Source organism: Fukomys damarensis, unplaced genomic scaffold (assembly GCF_012274545.1).
Source record: "Fukomys damarensis isolate Sample0158 unplaced genomic scaffold, DMR_v1.0_HiC HiC_scaffold_37, whole genome shotgun sequence".
Lineage (NCBI taxonomy): Eukaryota > Metazoa > Chordata > Mammalia > Rodentia > Bathyergidae > Fukomys > Fukomys damarensis.
In genome coordinates, this window is record NW_022900949.1 from 34,599,699 (window position 1) to 34,613,672 (window position 13,974).

Genomic DNA, 13,974 nt, shown 5'->3' on the forward strand with positions numbered 1-13,974 from the left:
AAGTGCTCACAGGTTAGGGTGATGCCCACCCTAGAAATCATTCTAATGGTCGTGACTCTCAGACCTGCTGCTTCTCTCGTGTCAACTATAGGCTTTTTCTCAGACCTGTGCCAGTTGTGTTATTGATGAATTATGAGCAAATAGAAGTTACTGCTGTGCTGTGCCAACTACATAAATGCTTTGGAGAGACTTGATAAAAACAGCTATAGAATATAGTTGAAAAGCTGGCTGTAGATAGGTAAATACAGGAGGGAAAAGTGGTGTGAAACGGCAAACCTAGTTGTATTTTGTGCTTGGGTGGCTTTACAAGTTTCTGAAAATTGTTTGCTTTTTTTGTGGTACCAAGGATGGAACTCAGGACCTTGTGCTTGCGAGGCAGGTGCGGTGCCACTGAGCTAAATCCCTGGCCCTGTAATTTGTTCACTTTAAAGAAATCAAAACTGAATGTTGTCATGGTTAAGTAATGAGAGTGATTTATATAGGAACTCTAGTCAGTGGACTTTACAGAAATGTTCTTGGCCTAAACCAAATACTTGGTAAATAAACGTACTTCTTTTTTTTTTTTTAATCAGGGTTTTACTGTGTAGTTTGGGCTGGCCTTAATTCTTCATGTAGCCCAGATGTGGCAATCCTCTGGCCTCAGCTCCGTAAGTGCTGTGGTTACACATGTGTACCACTGTGCCCAGGCAGCTTAAATAAAAGGCTAGTGAGTTCAACGCTAGCCTGCACTGTATAGCAAGACGCTGTTTCAAAAAGCCAAAATAGTAACATAAAGGCTTGAGACAGGCTTTCCTGTGTGTGTCTGTATACATATACATGTGTGTATGCACATTTACACAGACGTAATTTTTGAATCCAACTTCAGTTCTTAACTGCCTATCCCAAATATATTGGATTGCCAGATTTTTACTATATCCAAAATTTTGGACACTTAATTTTTTTGGGGGGGGTTTGAGACAGTGTCTCACTATGTAGTTGAGACTGACCTGGAACTCACTGTGTAGCCCAGGCTGGTCTCAAATTCACAGCGATCCTCCTGCCTCAGCCTCCCTAGTGTTGGGGTTGCAGGTGTGTGCCACCACACCTAGCTTGAACACTCAAGTTTTGTATAGAGGGAGAGATTATGTTAAGAATGTCCCAAATTTTGCACGGTATCCAGTTGTTTTTTTGAGACAAGGTCTCACTATGTATTTGAGACTGACCTGGAACTCACTATGTAGCCCCGGTTGGGTCTCAAACTCACAGCGATTCTCCTGCCTAAGTCTCCCTAGTGCTGGGATTACAGGCATGCGCCACCATGCCTGGCCTGATGTCCAGTATTTTAACTAGCAAGTCTAGCCATAATATACTTTAAGACCAGGTCTTAGAGTCACTGCATTGCCCAGGGTGGCATTAAACACCTGAGTTCAAGTGGTCCTTGCTGCCTTAGCCTTCTCAGTGGCTGAGACAGTAACTTTGTGTCACCAAGCCCAGTTTAATAACCTTTTCATCATCACTAATAAGGAGTAGGAATTGTAATGACTTAGGCAAAATAAATTTTCATAAAAACTTTATATTCCTTCCATGTTGTGAATTGCTAAGTACATTGAACATTTTTTAAAAATGTCTTTCCCTTGATAATTTAGAAAGAAAAGTGGAATGTTTTGATTTTCAAATAGAAGCGTCTTGGGCTGGGAGTGCAGCTCAGTGGTAGTGCATTCTCCTAAAGTGAAGGAAGCCTGGGTTTAATACCTAGCACTGCAAAAATAAAAATTTTTAAAAGCATCAGTATTTTAAAAGTATTTTATAAAGTAAGTGCTGTAGAACTAATTTATGTACTATTGTAAACAGCGAAACAATAAAAACAAAATACTCCCTCCAGACATTACTGTGAACAGCTGAATACAGTCAAAACGAGTGAACTTCTCTGCATCAAGGCCAGCAGCTACACACAGTAAAAACAATAAAAACATTCGGCAAAATGAAAACTTTTCATTTTGAGTTGAAAGGATTAAAATGTGGGAGATGCTGGATATTCACCAGAGGCCAGCAGTCTTTCCAGCTCCTCGTCTATTTCTGGGCTGCTTGTTGCAGAGGACTTTTCTTGGTAACTGCTCTCGGTACCTGTCTCAGGTAGTTTGTTTTCTGGCTCTGACAGCCGCATCATCTTCCCCTGCCATCCGTCATCCGGGCCTACGGCTTTGCGCTTAGTCACCTCTGGTGTCCTAGCTGGACTGGCCTCTGGGGAGTGGGCATACTCTACCATCAGGGTCAGCTTGTCTGCCATCTCAAGACCGTGCGTGGCATTACATCTGCTTTTAGAAATCTGTCTGGTTTTCAAAGAGATAACACAAGACTGGAGGAATTCACAATCTGGAAAAAAGGTCCGTAAAGCTTGACAAAGAAAAATGTTCTCCTGTGGGTCTTTTTGGACATTCTCTCCTAAAGAAAGTAAAGTCATACTTCAGTATCTTTGTTCCAGAAGCTTTTTTTTGAGACAGGGTCTCACTATGTAGTTGAGGCTGACCTGGAGCTCACTGTGTAGTCCAGGTTGGTCTCGAACTCACGGTGATCCTCCTGCCTCAGCCTCCCAAGTGCTGGGATTATAGGCCTGTGCCACCACGCCTGGCCTTCCTTTTATAGTTAGTCAATAAGTTAAAAGGATTTCAACAATTAAATTATCCAAAGTGAAGTGTTCAAATGGGAAGAGGAACAAGGGAGGAGGGAGGGAGAAAGGAAGGGACAAGAAAAAAAAATGAAAATAGAAGGAAAAATTTGACCCAGCCATCCCCCTGCTGGGTATCTTTCCAAAATAATTAAAAGAATCATACATAGTGATATATGCACACCTATGTTTATAGCGGCACAGTTTGTAATAGCTAAAACTGGGAAAAAGCCCATTTGCCCATCAGTTAGAAACTGGATAAACATGTGGTTTTTCTATAAAATGGAGTACTACTCAGCCATAAAGAGTGAGAAATTAGAGTCATTCATAGGAAAATGGATACATGTTGAGGATATACTCCTAAGTGAAATAAATAAGTCACACATGTGTAAATATTGAATAGTTTCTCTGGTATGAAAAATTATAATAGTACATCAGAGCCTAATGATATAATTGACAATGTGAAATAGGAAGAAAAGGGCTAAAGGTGTAGGGGAAGTGGGAAGGGTAGGGGAAAGTTAATGAGGGAAAAGGAAAAAAAAACATGAGAAAATGAAAAAAGGGAAATAAAGTATTTGTAAATAGGGAGGGGAGGAGGGGGTGAAGTGAGGGCAGGGACAAGGGGAAAAAATGAGAACCAAGACCTGTCATGTAAAGGTACAAGATCCTAATGATGAATGTAAATGTACTGTATACCTAGAATGTACCAATAAACTCAATGAGAAAAAAAAAAAAGAGGGTTTCTGCAGCTGGGGAAAAAAAAATATGAGAAAATGAAAATAAAGTGTTTGTAAATGGGGAGGGGAGGGGGTGAAGGGAGGGCAGGGACAAGGGGAAAAAATGAGAACCAAGAACTGTCATGTAAAGGTACAAGATCCCAAAGATGAATGTTACTGTACTGTATACCTAGAATGTACCAATAAACTCAATGAGAAAAAAAAAAAAAGGAAAAAATGGAAACAAAGCTTTTGTACAAGTCTGGGAGGGGTAGCATACCTGTAATCCCAGCACTCGGGAGGCTGAGGCAGGAGGATCGATTTGAGTTCAAGACCAGCCTGGGCTACACAGTGAGTTTCAGGTCAGTCTCAACTACATAGTGAGACCCTCTCTCAAAAAAAAAAAAAAAAAAAAAAAACAAAACAGAAATCCAAAGTAAGAATGACATGTATAGAGCTGGGGATTTAGCTCAGTGGTTCTGCCACCTGTCTTGCAAGCACAAGGACCTGAGTTTGATCCCCGGTACCAAAAAAAAGGAAAAAGGAAAAGGACATGTATAAATCCCTAATTCCTATTCATGTGCGACAACTTCCTTCCTTTCCTTTCCCTCTCTGTTTTGGGGATTGAACCCAGGGCCTTCATACTGAGCTATACACCTAGCCCTTTTTTATTTTTGTTTTTGAGAAAGGATCTCAATAAGTCACTAAATTGCCTGGCTGGGCTTGAACTCAGGATCCTCCTGCCTCAGCGAAACCAGAATCCTAAAGTGACGTGTGTACACCATGCCCAGCTTATATGCTACAATGTTCTAAAAAAAAAAAATGTAAGTTACATGTGTTAATAAAAAAATATATAGCACACACGCCTGTAATCCCAGCACTCCGGAGGCTGAGGCAGGAGGATTGCTGTGAGTTTGAGACCAACTTGGGCTACATAGTGAGTTCCAGGTCAGTCTCAACTACATAGACCCTGTCTCAAAAAAAAAAAACAAAAAAAAAAAAACCCCAAAATATATAGCATATCAACTATAGTACCATGCTCTTTGTTCAGTTAGCCCTAAGAATAAAAACAAGAATTTTTTTTCTTTTTTGGAAACAGTCTTGCTCTGTATTCAGAGTGCTCTGGAACTCACTAATTAGCCCAGGCTGGCCTTGAACTTGAGGCAGTCCTCTAGCCTGTACCTGCTGAGTGCTGGGAGTACAGGTGTGCACCACCACGCCTCGCTCTTCGTAATTAAATCAGCAAAGAAAGTATGGAAATACAGTTAACTTTTCCTTACGTGCTGCCTGAATCCGTCCTTGCTGTCTGGTTTTAATTTCTCGTTTTAACCTGTTCACGTCCTTTATTAGCTTCTCTACTGCTCGTTCACTTCCTTCCACTTTGTCACATACATCCTACAAAATAAGATGGTTTAATGGCACAGATAAAACCTCAGCTCGAGATTCCCAGATGATACAAACTTGTGACAAGTATTATGAAATTCTACTTGCCTTTCATTTTAGTGTACTCTTTTAAATGCTTTTCAGCTATTTTAACTTATTTATACGTGGCTTACCATTCCAGTTAACTCCATGATAAGAAATAAAACTTTAAAGCCGGGTGGTGGTGCACACCTGTAATCCCAGCACTCAGGAGGCTGAGGCAGGAGGATCACTGTGACTTCGAGACCAACCTGGGCTACAGGTTCCAGGTCAGTCTCAACTACATAGGGAGACCCTGTCTCAAATAACCAAAACAAATAAAAAAATAAAAACTTTACTTTTTTGTTTTTGTTTTTGTTTTTTTTGGTACTGGGGATCGAACTGAGGACCTTGGGCTTGCCAGGCAGGTGCAGCATCACTGAGTTAAGTCCCTGGCCATACTTAACTCATTTTAAACAAAAAAGACCAAGATGCAAAGTTATGGCACATATTTAACATTAAGAAACTTAGCAATAAGAGGCTGGAGGCTTAGCTGAGTGGCGCTTGCACCTGCCTCACAAGCACAAGGTCCTCAGTTTGATCCCTGGCACCAAAAAAAAAGCTTCAGGAAAAGCCATTCTTAAAAAAAAAAAGAAAAGAAACTTGGCAATAGAGACTAAAGACATGGGACCAACATAAATGTGCATCAGTAGATGGATAAAGGAATGTGGTATATGAACTCCATGAGATACTCAGCCTTAAAAACAGAATGGCCAAGTAAAAGCAGATTGTGAGGCTTGCACAACTCAGTAAACTTACTATTGCTGAAATACAGTGGGGGAAGCCCAGGCGTGGTGGTGCACACCTATAATCCCAGCCCTTGGGAAGCTGAGGGAGGGGAATGCAGTGAATTCAAGGCCAGCCCAAACAAAATCCTCTCCTTTGGGAGGAGTGGATGAGACCAGAAGGCATTATGTTAAGTGAAATCAGGTGGGCCACCTACTGTCACCTACTGCGGGGCTCCCTCAGATGTGGGACCTTGTATGCAGCTGGTGTCACAGAAACAACTGTGTGTGAGTGGCTGGGGCAGTGGGGGGGCACTGTCAAGTCATCACAGGCAGAAGAGGTAGCTCAAGAGGTGTACAGTATGGTGCCTACAGTTGGATTTGTGGGGGAGGCAGTACTGGGATTGAAACCAGGGTCTTCACAGTAATCTACATCTGTAGCCCGTTGTAAAATTTTTGAGACAGGGTCTTTTAAATCTCTTAAGTGGCCTAGCTGGGCTTTAAACCTGGGGCCCTCCTGCTTCAGCCTCCCAAAATGCTGGGATAGCAGGTGTGCATGGTTGGACACAGCTGATACACTCTATCTTGAAAATGCAAAGAAAGTGAATGTCAGGTGTTCTTACCACAAATGTTAAGTATGTGAAGTAATATATTTGTTTTTTGTTTGTTATTTGATACCGGGGATCAAATTCAGGACCCCGCGCTTGCAAGGCAGGTGATGGCACCACCGAGCTAAGTCCCCGGCCCAATAATGTATTTGTTAATCAACTAGACTTAACCAGTCCCCCTTACTTTAAAACACTGTACTTTACAAAATGAATTACAATTTTATCTATTAAAGTTTCAAAATATACACTGAACTAAAAATAACTATATATGGGGTCGGGGATTTAGCTCAGTAGCACTGCGCCTGCCTCACAAGTACAAGGTCCTGAGTTCAATCCCCAGTACCAAATATAAAAAATAAAAAAATAAACTCATGACAGATTTATACTGGCCAGCGAAGCCCAAGTTCACACCACATGGCAGGTCTAAGTTCAAAGAGCTGTGTGGACTCCCACCAGCTTTCTTGCCTTTTCCTTTTGCCACAAGAACATGTCCCAGAGCAAGGCATGGTGGTGCAGGCCTATAATCCCAGCACTCAGGAGGCAGAGGCAGGACGGTCACTTCAAGTCCAAGGCCAGCCTGAACTACATAGCAAGACCCTGTCTCAAAAAACTTTTTAAAAAAGAACATGTCCCTGATAAGGACTGCTCTTCAGCCTGAATTCTGAAGGTGACATCAGAAAAGGGAATGGCTACAGCAAGATCTGTGGGCAGATTAAACTTTTGTTGTGTGCCACCGAGAGCAGATAAAGGGGTACAATATAAATCTGATGAACAGCAGGTTATCCCTAAAACAACTTTACCATGATCAATTTGATAGACTCTACAAGCGGTCTTCAGATACTTGGTGTAAACTTACCTTTAATTCTTCTTGTAGAGAAGCGTACATTTCATTTATCTTATGTACCTCCTTTAAGGATCCATCTTCTTTAAAAAATTCAGAGCTGTAAAATACAGTTTCCTCAGCTAAATGTCCAGAACTTAGATGGGTGCTAGAAGAATGTAATGGAGCCAGGCATGGTGGTGCATGCTTATAATTTCAGCACTCAGGAGGCTGAGGCAGGAGGACTGCCATGAGTTCAAGGCCAGCCTGAACTGTATAGTGAGTTCTATCTCAAAAATCCAAAAAAACAAAAAATCCAAAAAAAACAATGTAATGGAGGTAGAAAAAAACAGCAGTTTGCTTTAGTAATATATTAATCTAATCATTTTCCTTTCATTTTTTTCTTCTGTTTGTGTAATAACAGAATTAATTTCAAAAAATAGTAAATGTAATGGAAAAAGCAGCCAAGGAGTCTTACCTGTGTGTTTTTACTGCTCTGCTAAAGGCTGTGGAAATACAGGAGCTTGATGTAGTTTTATAACCCAGTGGCTCAGATATGCCCAGGTTGGTCACTACTAAAGGGATCCTATGAAAAAGTCTGATAAAGTCAAATGTGTAAGCATAACTTTTTAAATAAAGAGAATTATCAGAATAGATCCCCCAAGATTTAAAAAAAACAATATCCCTTATTACTTACAAGGTAAAATTTACTGAGATGAAGCAACTTGCTTTTATAAAAATCGTGAAATGTACATGTTAGAAAGTTGTGTGAAAAAAAAATACTTTCATTAACTGATCGAGTATATGTAAAATTAAGACAGTACAGCTACTTGGGAGGTGGAGGCAGGACAACTGCATATTTGAGGTTAGCATGGGCACACAGACTCCCGTTTGACAGCCGAGTAGCCTAGCATGCAGGCAGCCCTGGGTTTGATCCCCAACTTCACTCCCCACAAAAATAAAAAACAGCAAAACAGCTGAGTATCCCTAGTCCAAAAATTTGAAACCCAAAATCTGAAGCACCATCATGAGTACTAATCTTCATTGGACCAGTTGAATTCTTGCACACGTGTAATCCCAGGGCTGGGGATTTAGCTCAGTGGTACTGCCACTTGCCTCACAAGCGCAAGGTCCTGAGCTTGATCCCTGGTACCAAAAAAAACTTGGGGGGCTGAGGCAGGATGACCACAAGTATGTGGCCAGCCTGGGCAATTTAGCAACTCTGTGAGACCCTATCTCAAAAAATAAAGTGCTGGGCCAGGGATTTAGCTCAGTGGCACCGAATCTGCCTTGGGTTCAATCTTCAGTACTGAAAACAGGCAGTAAATACACGCGTATCACAAGACCTGGATACAAGTCCACTCCATACTGGGCCTCAAGTTTCCTTGTTTGGCTTCATGATTCACTTATAATTAACTGATGGGAAGACCTACCTCAGACAGTGACTGGGACAATCTAATGCAACACTGTATAAAAACCCCTGATAAGCTGCAAAAAGTACTGTGAAATTACTGGATATGCTAGTGGCTGGGAACACTTACCCTTTCTCAGGCCTGTATAAGGCATGTTCCAGCCGATGAGTGGAACAGCTTTCCGTCACTATGCTTGGTGTTAACAAGAGAAACACAAGTTCCTGGCTTGAAAGGTGCTTCTGTAAATTTCTGTGAAGCAGCCTCTCTCTAAACGTCAAGATCTGATCTGTGTGACGACGGAACTTGTACCAACCTACCACATTCTGAAAGAAGACAGAAAACAGAGTATCTCAGTGCTCACAGTTTTATAGCTCATAATTAGCTTAATTAGCTGGCTTTCTTAATAGCGAGATTTGGGACATCTATAAGCAATGACTACACTTAGTAATAAGCTTTATGAAGTATGCAAACTGACTTACAGTAAGGCTGCCTTCCATTCAGTTGGAAGGCTACGTTTTTTTCCATTAAGTTTATTGGTACATTTAAGGTAAACAATAGTTACATTCATCACTGAGATCTTGTATCTTGACATGATGTATCTTGGTTCTTGTTTTTCCCCATTCCCCTGCCCTCCCTTCACCCACTTCACCCTCCCCTATTTACCAAGGCTTTTGTTTTAATTTTTCCTTTTTTCGTATTTTTCCCTTATTTCCTTTCCCCTCCCCTTCCTACTTCCCCTTCTTTAGCCCTTTTCTTCCTATTTCACATTGTCAATTATACCATTTGAACCTTATTTACACTTTTAGTTTTTCACACCAGAGAAACTATTTGGTATTTACTTAGGTGTGTCCTATTTATTTCACTTAAGAGTATAACCTTGGGCCGGGGATTTAGCTCAGTGGTTCCAGCGCCCACCTCACGGGCCTGAGTTCGATCCCCGGTACCAAAAAAAAAAGTATAGCCTCAATATATATCCATTTAGCCAGAAGGCTACAGTTTTGACCCATACAGATTACAGCGAGAAAAATAACTTCCTCTAGTTTCCTACGGCATTTGATCCTTGCCATCTTCATGTTTAGTGAAAATTTACATGAAAAAAATGCCAGGGCACAGCCAGGGGTTTAGCTAAATGGCACTGCACCTGTCTTACAAGTGCAAGATCCTGAGTTTGATCCCTGGTACCCAATAAATAAATAAATAAATAAATAAATAAATAAATAAATAAATAAATAAATAAACACACACACACACACACACACACACACACACACACACACACACACACACATACATACACCAGTACAATTATTCCCTGGAAACAAGTTAATTTCCTGTATGTATTTTTGGTTTATTAATGAGTTAAGCTGATCCCTGTAGCTTTTACCTGAAATTTAATGGGAATGATCATCACCCACCCAGAAAGTTGGCTTCAGTGTTGAATAAAATCAATGTGTTAGTATTACTAAGTCCTTTTTAAGTGGGAAAATCTCACTTAATAAAAACAATTACAAAGAAAAAATAACGACTTATTCAGAAGAGTCTGAATTCATAGGTTTCAGCAATTAAATTTTTTATTGCACATGAGCTATGGAAATTTAAGCTGAAGAAATTAAAAATTGCTTCTGTTCTTTTAAAACTTAAGGCATCTTTACAGGTACTTTTTTAAGTAGCCAAATATGATTGGAAAAACTCCAACCATTTTCAATAAAAGTTTGAAAAACTTAAAAATTATTTTACTAAATTTTTTTTCAGATCAGATAGTAGTACTCTGAAGAAACTTCTCGTTTTAGATTAAAAAAATCCATCTTGATTACTTTTAACTGAGCATCAGCTATGCTGTGGAGAACTGTAATTCAGTATTATATAGGAAACTTTGCCTGAAAAGACTTTTTTTTTTGGTACCGGGGATTGAACTCAGGTCCTTGCACTTGCGAGGCAGTTGCCAGAACCACTGAGCTAAATCCCCGGCCCTCCCTGAAAAGAACTGTATAAAAACCCGAACTGCAAGGCCAGGCTGGGGTGTGCACCCCTTCAGGGATGCTGCCTGGGGTCACCTGGGTGACACTGGAGATCTTGGAGTCGCCGTCTCAAGAAAAATGGACTGAGTCCTAGATAAATCCTGCTGGCAAAGGGTGTGAGAATTCAGAAAAGAACAAGGTCGGTGTCATCAGAGGAGTCAAGGAAGATCACTATTTCTGATGACCGGTTTGGTTTTCAGAGCACTCACTGAATTGCTGAGAACAAGCCTTCTCTTTCCTGCTTTATGGTAGGTACAGTGTGAAGACAAATGCTGCTTATAAGTTCTGTTTCAGTACTGTGTTAGGAGTTGAAAATAAAGGATATAAAACTAACAAAAAGACAGGTGATACCTTTTCAACGTTTGGAAGTATTTTCTTCAGTGCGTAATTATTGACTTCACCTGAAGAGTTATAAAAGCTGTAAAAGTCAAAGACATTTCAAATAAGCTAGAAATCTGAATAGTTTTATTTTCCATTTTTGTTACTCCTGATCCACTATCTAACCCAAGTCCATACCTACCTGCCTGTCAGATAAAAGTCCTAAAGAGTAGGAAAGTTCACAAATTAACAGACTTAAAATGGTAGAAAGAAGAGGTCTCTAGGGAAAAGGACAATTGGAGATCCCTCAAGAGCCAAGGTTGTGCATTGTATATTTTTAGACTAAAACAAAACATTAAACTATCTACTAAATACAAGTACTAAAAAATAATCTCATAAGCCAATTCACAATTCACAATGGTTTACTACCATTCTGTACAATATTGAAACATGAATGAGTGTGAAATAACCAAAGCCCACTAACAAAAGGACAATTATTCACTGTTAATCCCCAAAGTCACTGGGGGTCATGGGCAGGCAGGAGAAGGGAATGATTTGGTTTAGTTCAGTGGTCTTTTTTCCATAGTCAAAATGTCTTACATACAGAGATTCAGAAGAAAAGATTCTACAGCAACGCATGCACTTTTAGCTTTCCCTCCTACGGCAGAGATTCCAAAAATATTTTTTACTTTTATAATTGAGATAAAAAATACTTATTTGTTATGGTGAAATGTTAAGTCAAAACCCTTTATAAATAATGTTGATCATAACAGGTTTTATTGGTGTTTCAAGTGTATACTGAAAACATTTAGTTAATAAAACTGAGTAGAATCCTATTATGCAGTGTTTTTACTTTTTAAAATTTACAAGAATTTATATTCAAACTTTTTTTGGGGGGGTACCAAGGATCGAACTTGGAACCTTGTGCTTGCAAGGCAGACACTGGAACCATTAAGCTAAATCCTGGCCACATTAAAACTTTTTTTTTGTACCAGGGATCGAACTCGGGTCCTTGTGCTTGCAAGGCATACACTGGAACCACTGAGCTAAATCCCTGGCCCCAAACATTTTTAATGGGAAACAGTCAAAACAAAGTGATTCACTGTAAAGACTCCAAATTGATCAAACAGATCCATTACATCTGCTCATGGTCTCAACTTGAAGACTACACACGCAGAGCTTACTGCTGTGTCTCCCTAGTACACAACGGGGCACCAATGTACACCAGGGTGCAGGAACCTCAGGGGACTGCACACCTTCAGAGCACTGATTTTATGTGAAGCTTCAGAGACACGGAGGGGGTGGGACTGTCATACAGAAATAGATACACTGTGCTGAGTTCATGTAAGTTCATACACTTTTGGGTTTTGTGAGACACGGTCTTACTCTGTAGTTGAGGCTGGTCTTGAACTCACTATGGAGCACAGGGTGGCCTTGAACTCACAGGCATCCTGCTGCCTCAGCCTCCCAAGTGCTGGGATTATAGGCATGCACCACTACTCCCAGCAAGTCACCTTTTTTTTTTTGTTTTTTGTTTTTGGTACCAGGGATCAAACTCAGGCCCAGTGCTTGTGAGGCAGGAGCTGGAGCCACTGAACTAAATCTCTGGTCCCCAGCAAGTCACTTTTTAAGTGACTTAGTTCTAAGCTTTAGTGGGCTGTCTCCCAGGTATCACCCTGGATTCCTGCAGTATACAAATTGGGCTATTCCAGTGGGAAGGTATCCGGTGGTATAATTGCTGCAGGGTTGGCAAACTTTTCCTGTAACAGCCAGATTACATATTTTGAGCTTTGCAAGCCATGTGTGGTTTCTATTGCGCACACTTCCTCTGATTTCTATTACCTACCCTGAAAAAATACATTTTTAGGTTCAGGGCCAGGTGAAAAGAGTTCACTGTTTAAAACAGGGTTTGCTAACTATATTAAAGCATAAAACTGTGAAAGTTTATGCTAAAAACAAAGGCTTGTTGGGCCAGGGATGTAGCTCCATGGTATCATGCCTGTCTGACAAGCACAAGGGCCTGAGTTCGATCCCCAGTACCAAGAAAAACAAAACAAAGGCCTGGTGAGACTTTAGGAACACTAAGCCCTTCTGCCGTTCCCCTAGTGCCCATCTTCTGTCTTAACCATGTATCTGCCTGGATCTTTCAGGTGTGTGCATCGGCAGTGTGACTGGAGTGATGTTTTGTGTGGTTTATATAAGTCACAAGGCTTTCTATGTGTATGTTGTGCCTCAGTTTAAAAAAGTGCAGCCCATCAGAGCTGACAGTTCTGCCACTGTGGAGGACCAAGAGCAAAAGCCTGCACCCTAGAAAAACAACAGGAAACAGGTCAAAGAATACAGCTGGTTAACAGAGGATAATACTAAAAAATGTAAGTGAGGCAACAGCTGCTGAAATAAGGAATCAAAGGGTAGGAAGAGGGGCTGCTGATGACATCTGAGAATGTCACTGAGCTCCCATGATGCACTGGGTGACAGCGAAGAGGAGCAGTCTTCGATGTCAGTGGCACCAACTAAAGTCCTGTCACTGCAGGCGCCACTGATGCAGTGACTGTCTGGGACTTAAAAACTTCTTTCCATGTGCAACTGGTTACTAAGATGCTCTGGCAGTTTCAAAAATCCTTTCACTTACAGAGATCATATTGGCTAACTGACTTGCTTTCACTCGTACTACTACTCACCTAAAAAGCCGGTAGCATGGAATATATTTCTGAATGTCTGGAAAAGGAGAATTTTTAGTTATGATATTGTGTAATCATCTGAATAACCTCCTGAGCATATTTTCATACCACGAAGTACTTCACCATGGATTATCTCATTTACTCTGCACAACAATCCCACAAGACAAATGTCTTCCCCATACCAGCAGGAGGAACCCTTCTTCAGTCTCATTCAACTGGGCGTGGTGGCGCACACCTGTAATCCCAGCACTTGGGAGGCTGAGGCAGGAGGATCTCCATGAGTTCAAGGCCAGCCTAAACTATATAGTAAGACCCTGTCTCAAAAAACAAAACATACTGACACTTAGACAAAACTGTGTTATATGATCAGAAAAATACATTTTCAACCTCCCTTTTTTTCCACAAGAACAGCTGCCACCAGCTATTTTCTCTGCCATCTCCTTGCTGCAGTCTTATTTATTTCCTATATCTTGTATACTGTTTCATACAACTGGTATCCATAATTTTAACTAAAAGCCAGTCTAATATATTCTTTTAAATTTTGCTTTTTTTTTTTTTTTTTTTTTTTTTT

General features: G+C 40.6%; 1 protein-coding gene across 1 annotated transcript in view; it reads right to left on the reverse strand.

Annotated features, from left to right (window-relative positions):
- Positions 1-1,247: 1,247 nt before the first annotated feature.
- Positions 1,248-13,974, reverse strand: part of Abraxas1 (abraxas 1, BRCA1 A complex subunit) — a gene marked incomplete at its 5' end in the record, with an annotated part of 14,670 nt that continues 1,943 nt past the window's right edge. The window contains 7 exons of the mRNA XM_033759674.1: positions 1,248-2,421; positions 4,641-4,755; positions 7,011-7,095; positions 7,453-7,572; positions 8,516-8,709; positions 10,756-10,822; positions 13,404-13,440. Of these exons, the coding sequence (XP_033615565.1) occupies positions 1,991-2,421; positions 4,641-4,755; positions 7,011-7,095; positions 7,453-7,572; positions 8,516-8,709; positions 10,756-10,822; positions 13,404-13,440 (1,049 nt within the window). The remainder of the gene's footprint in view (positions 2,422-4,640; positions 4,756-7,010; positions 7,096-7,452; positions 7,573-8,515; positions 8,710-10,755; positions 10,823-13,403; positions 13,441-13,974) is intronic.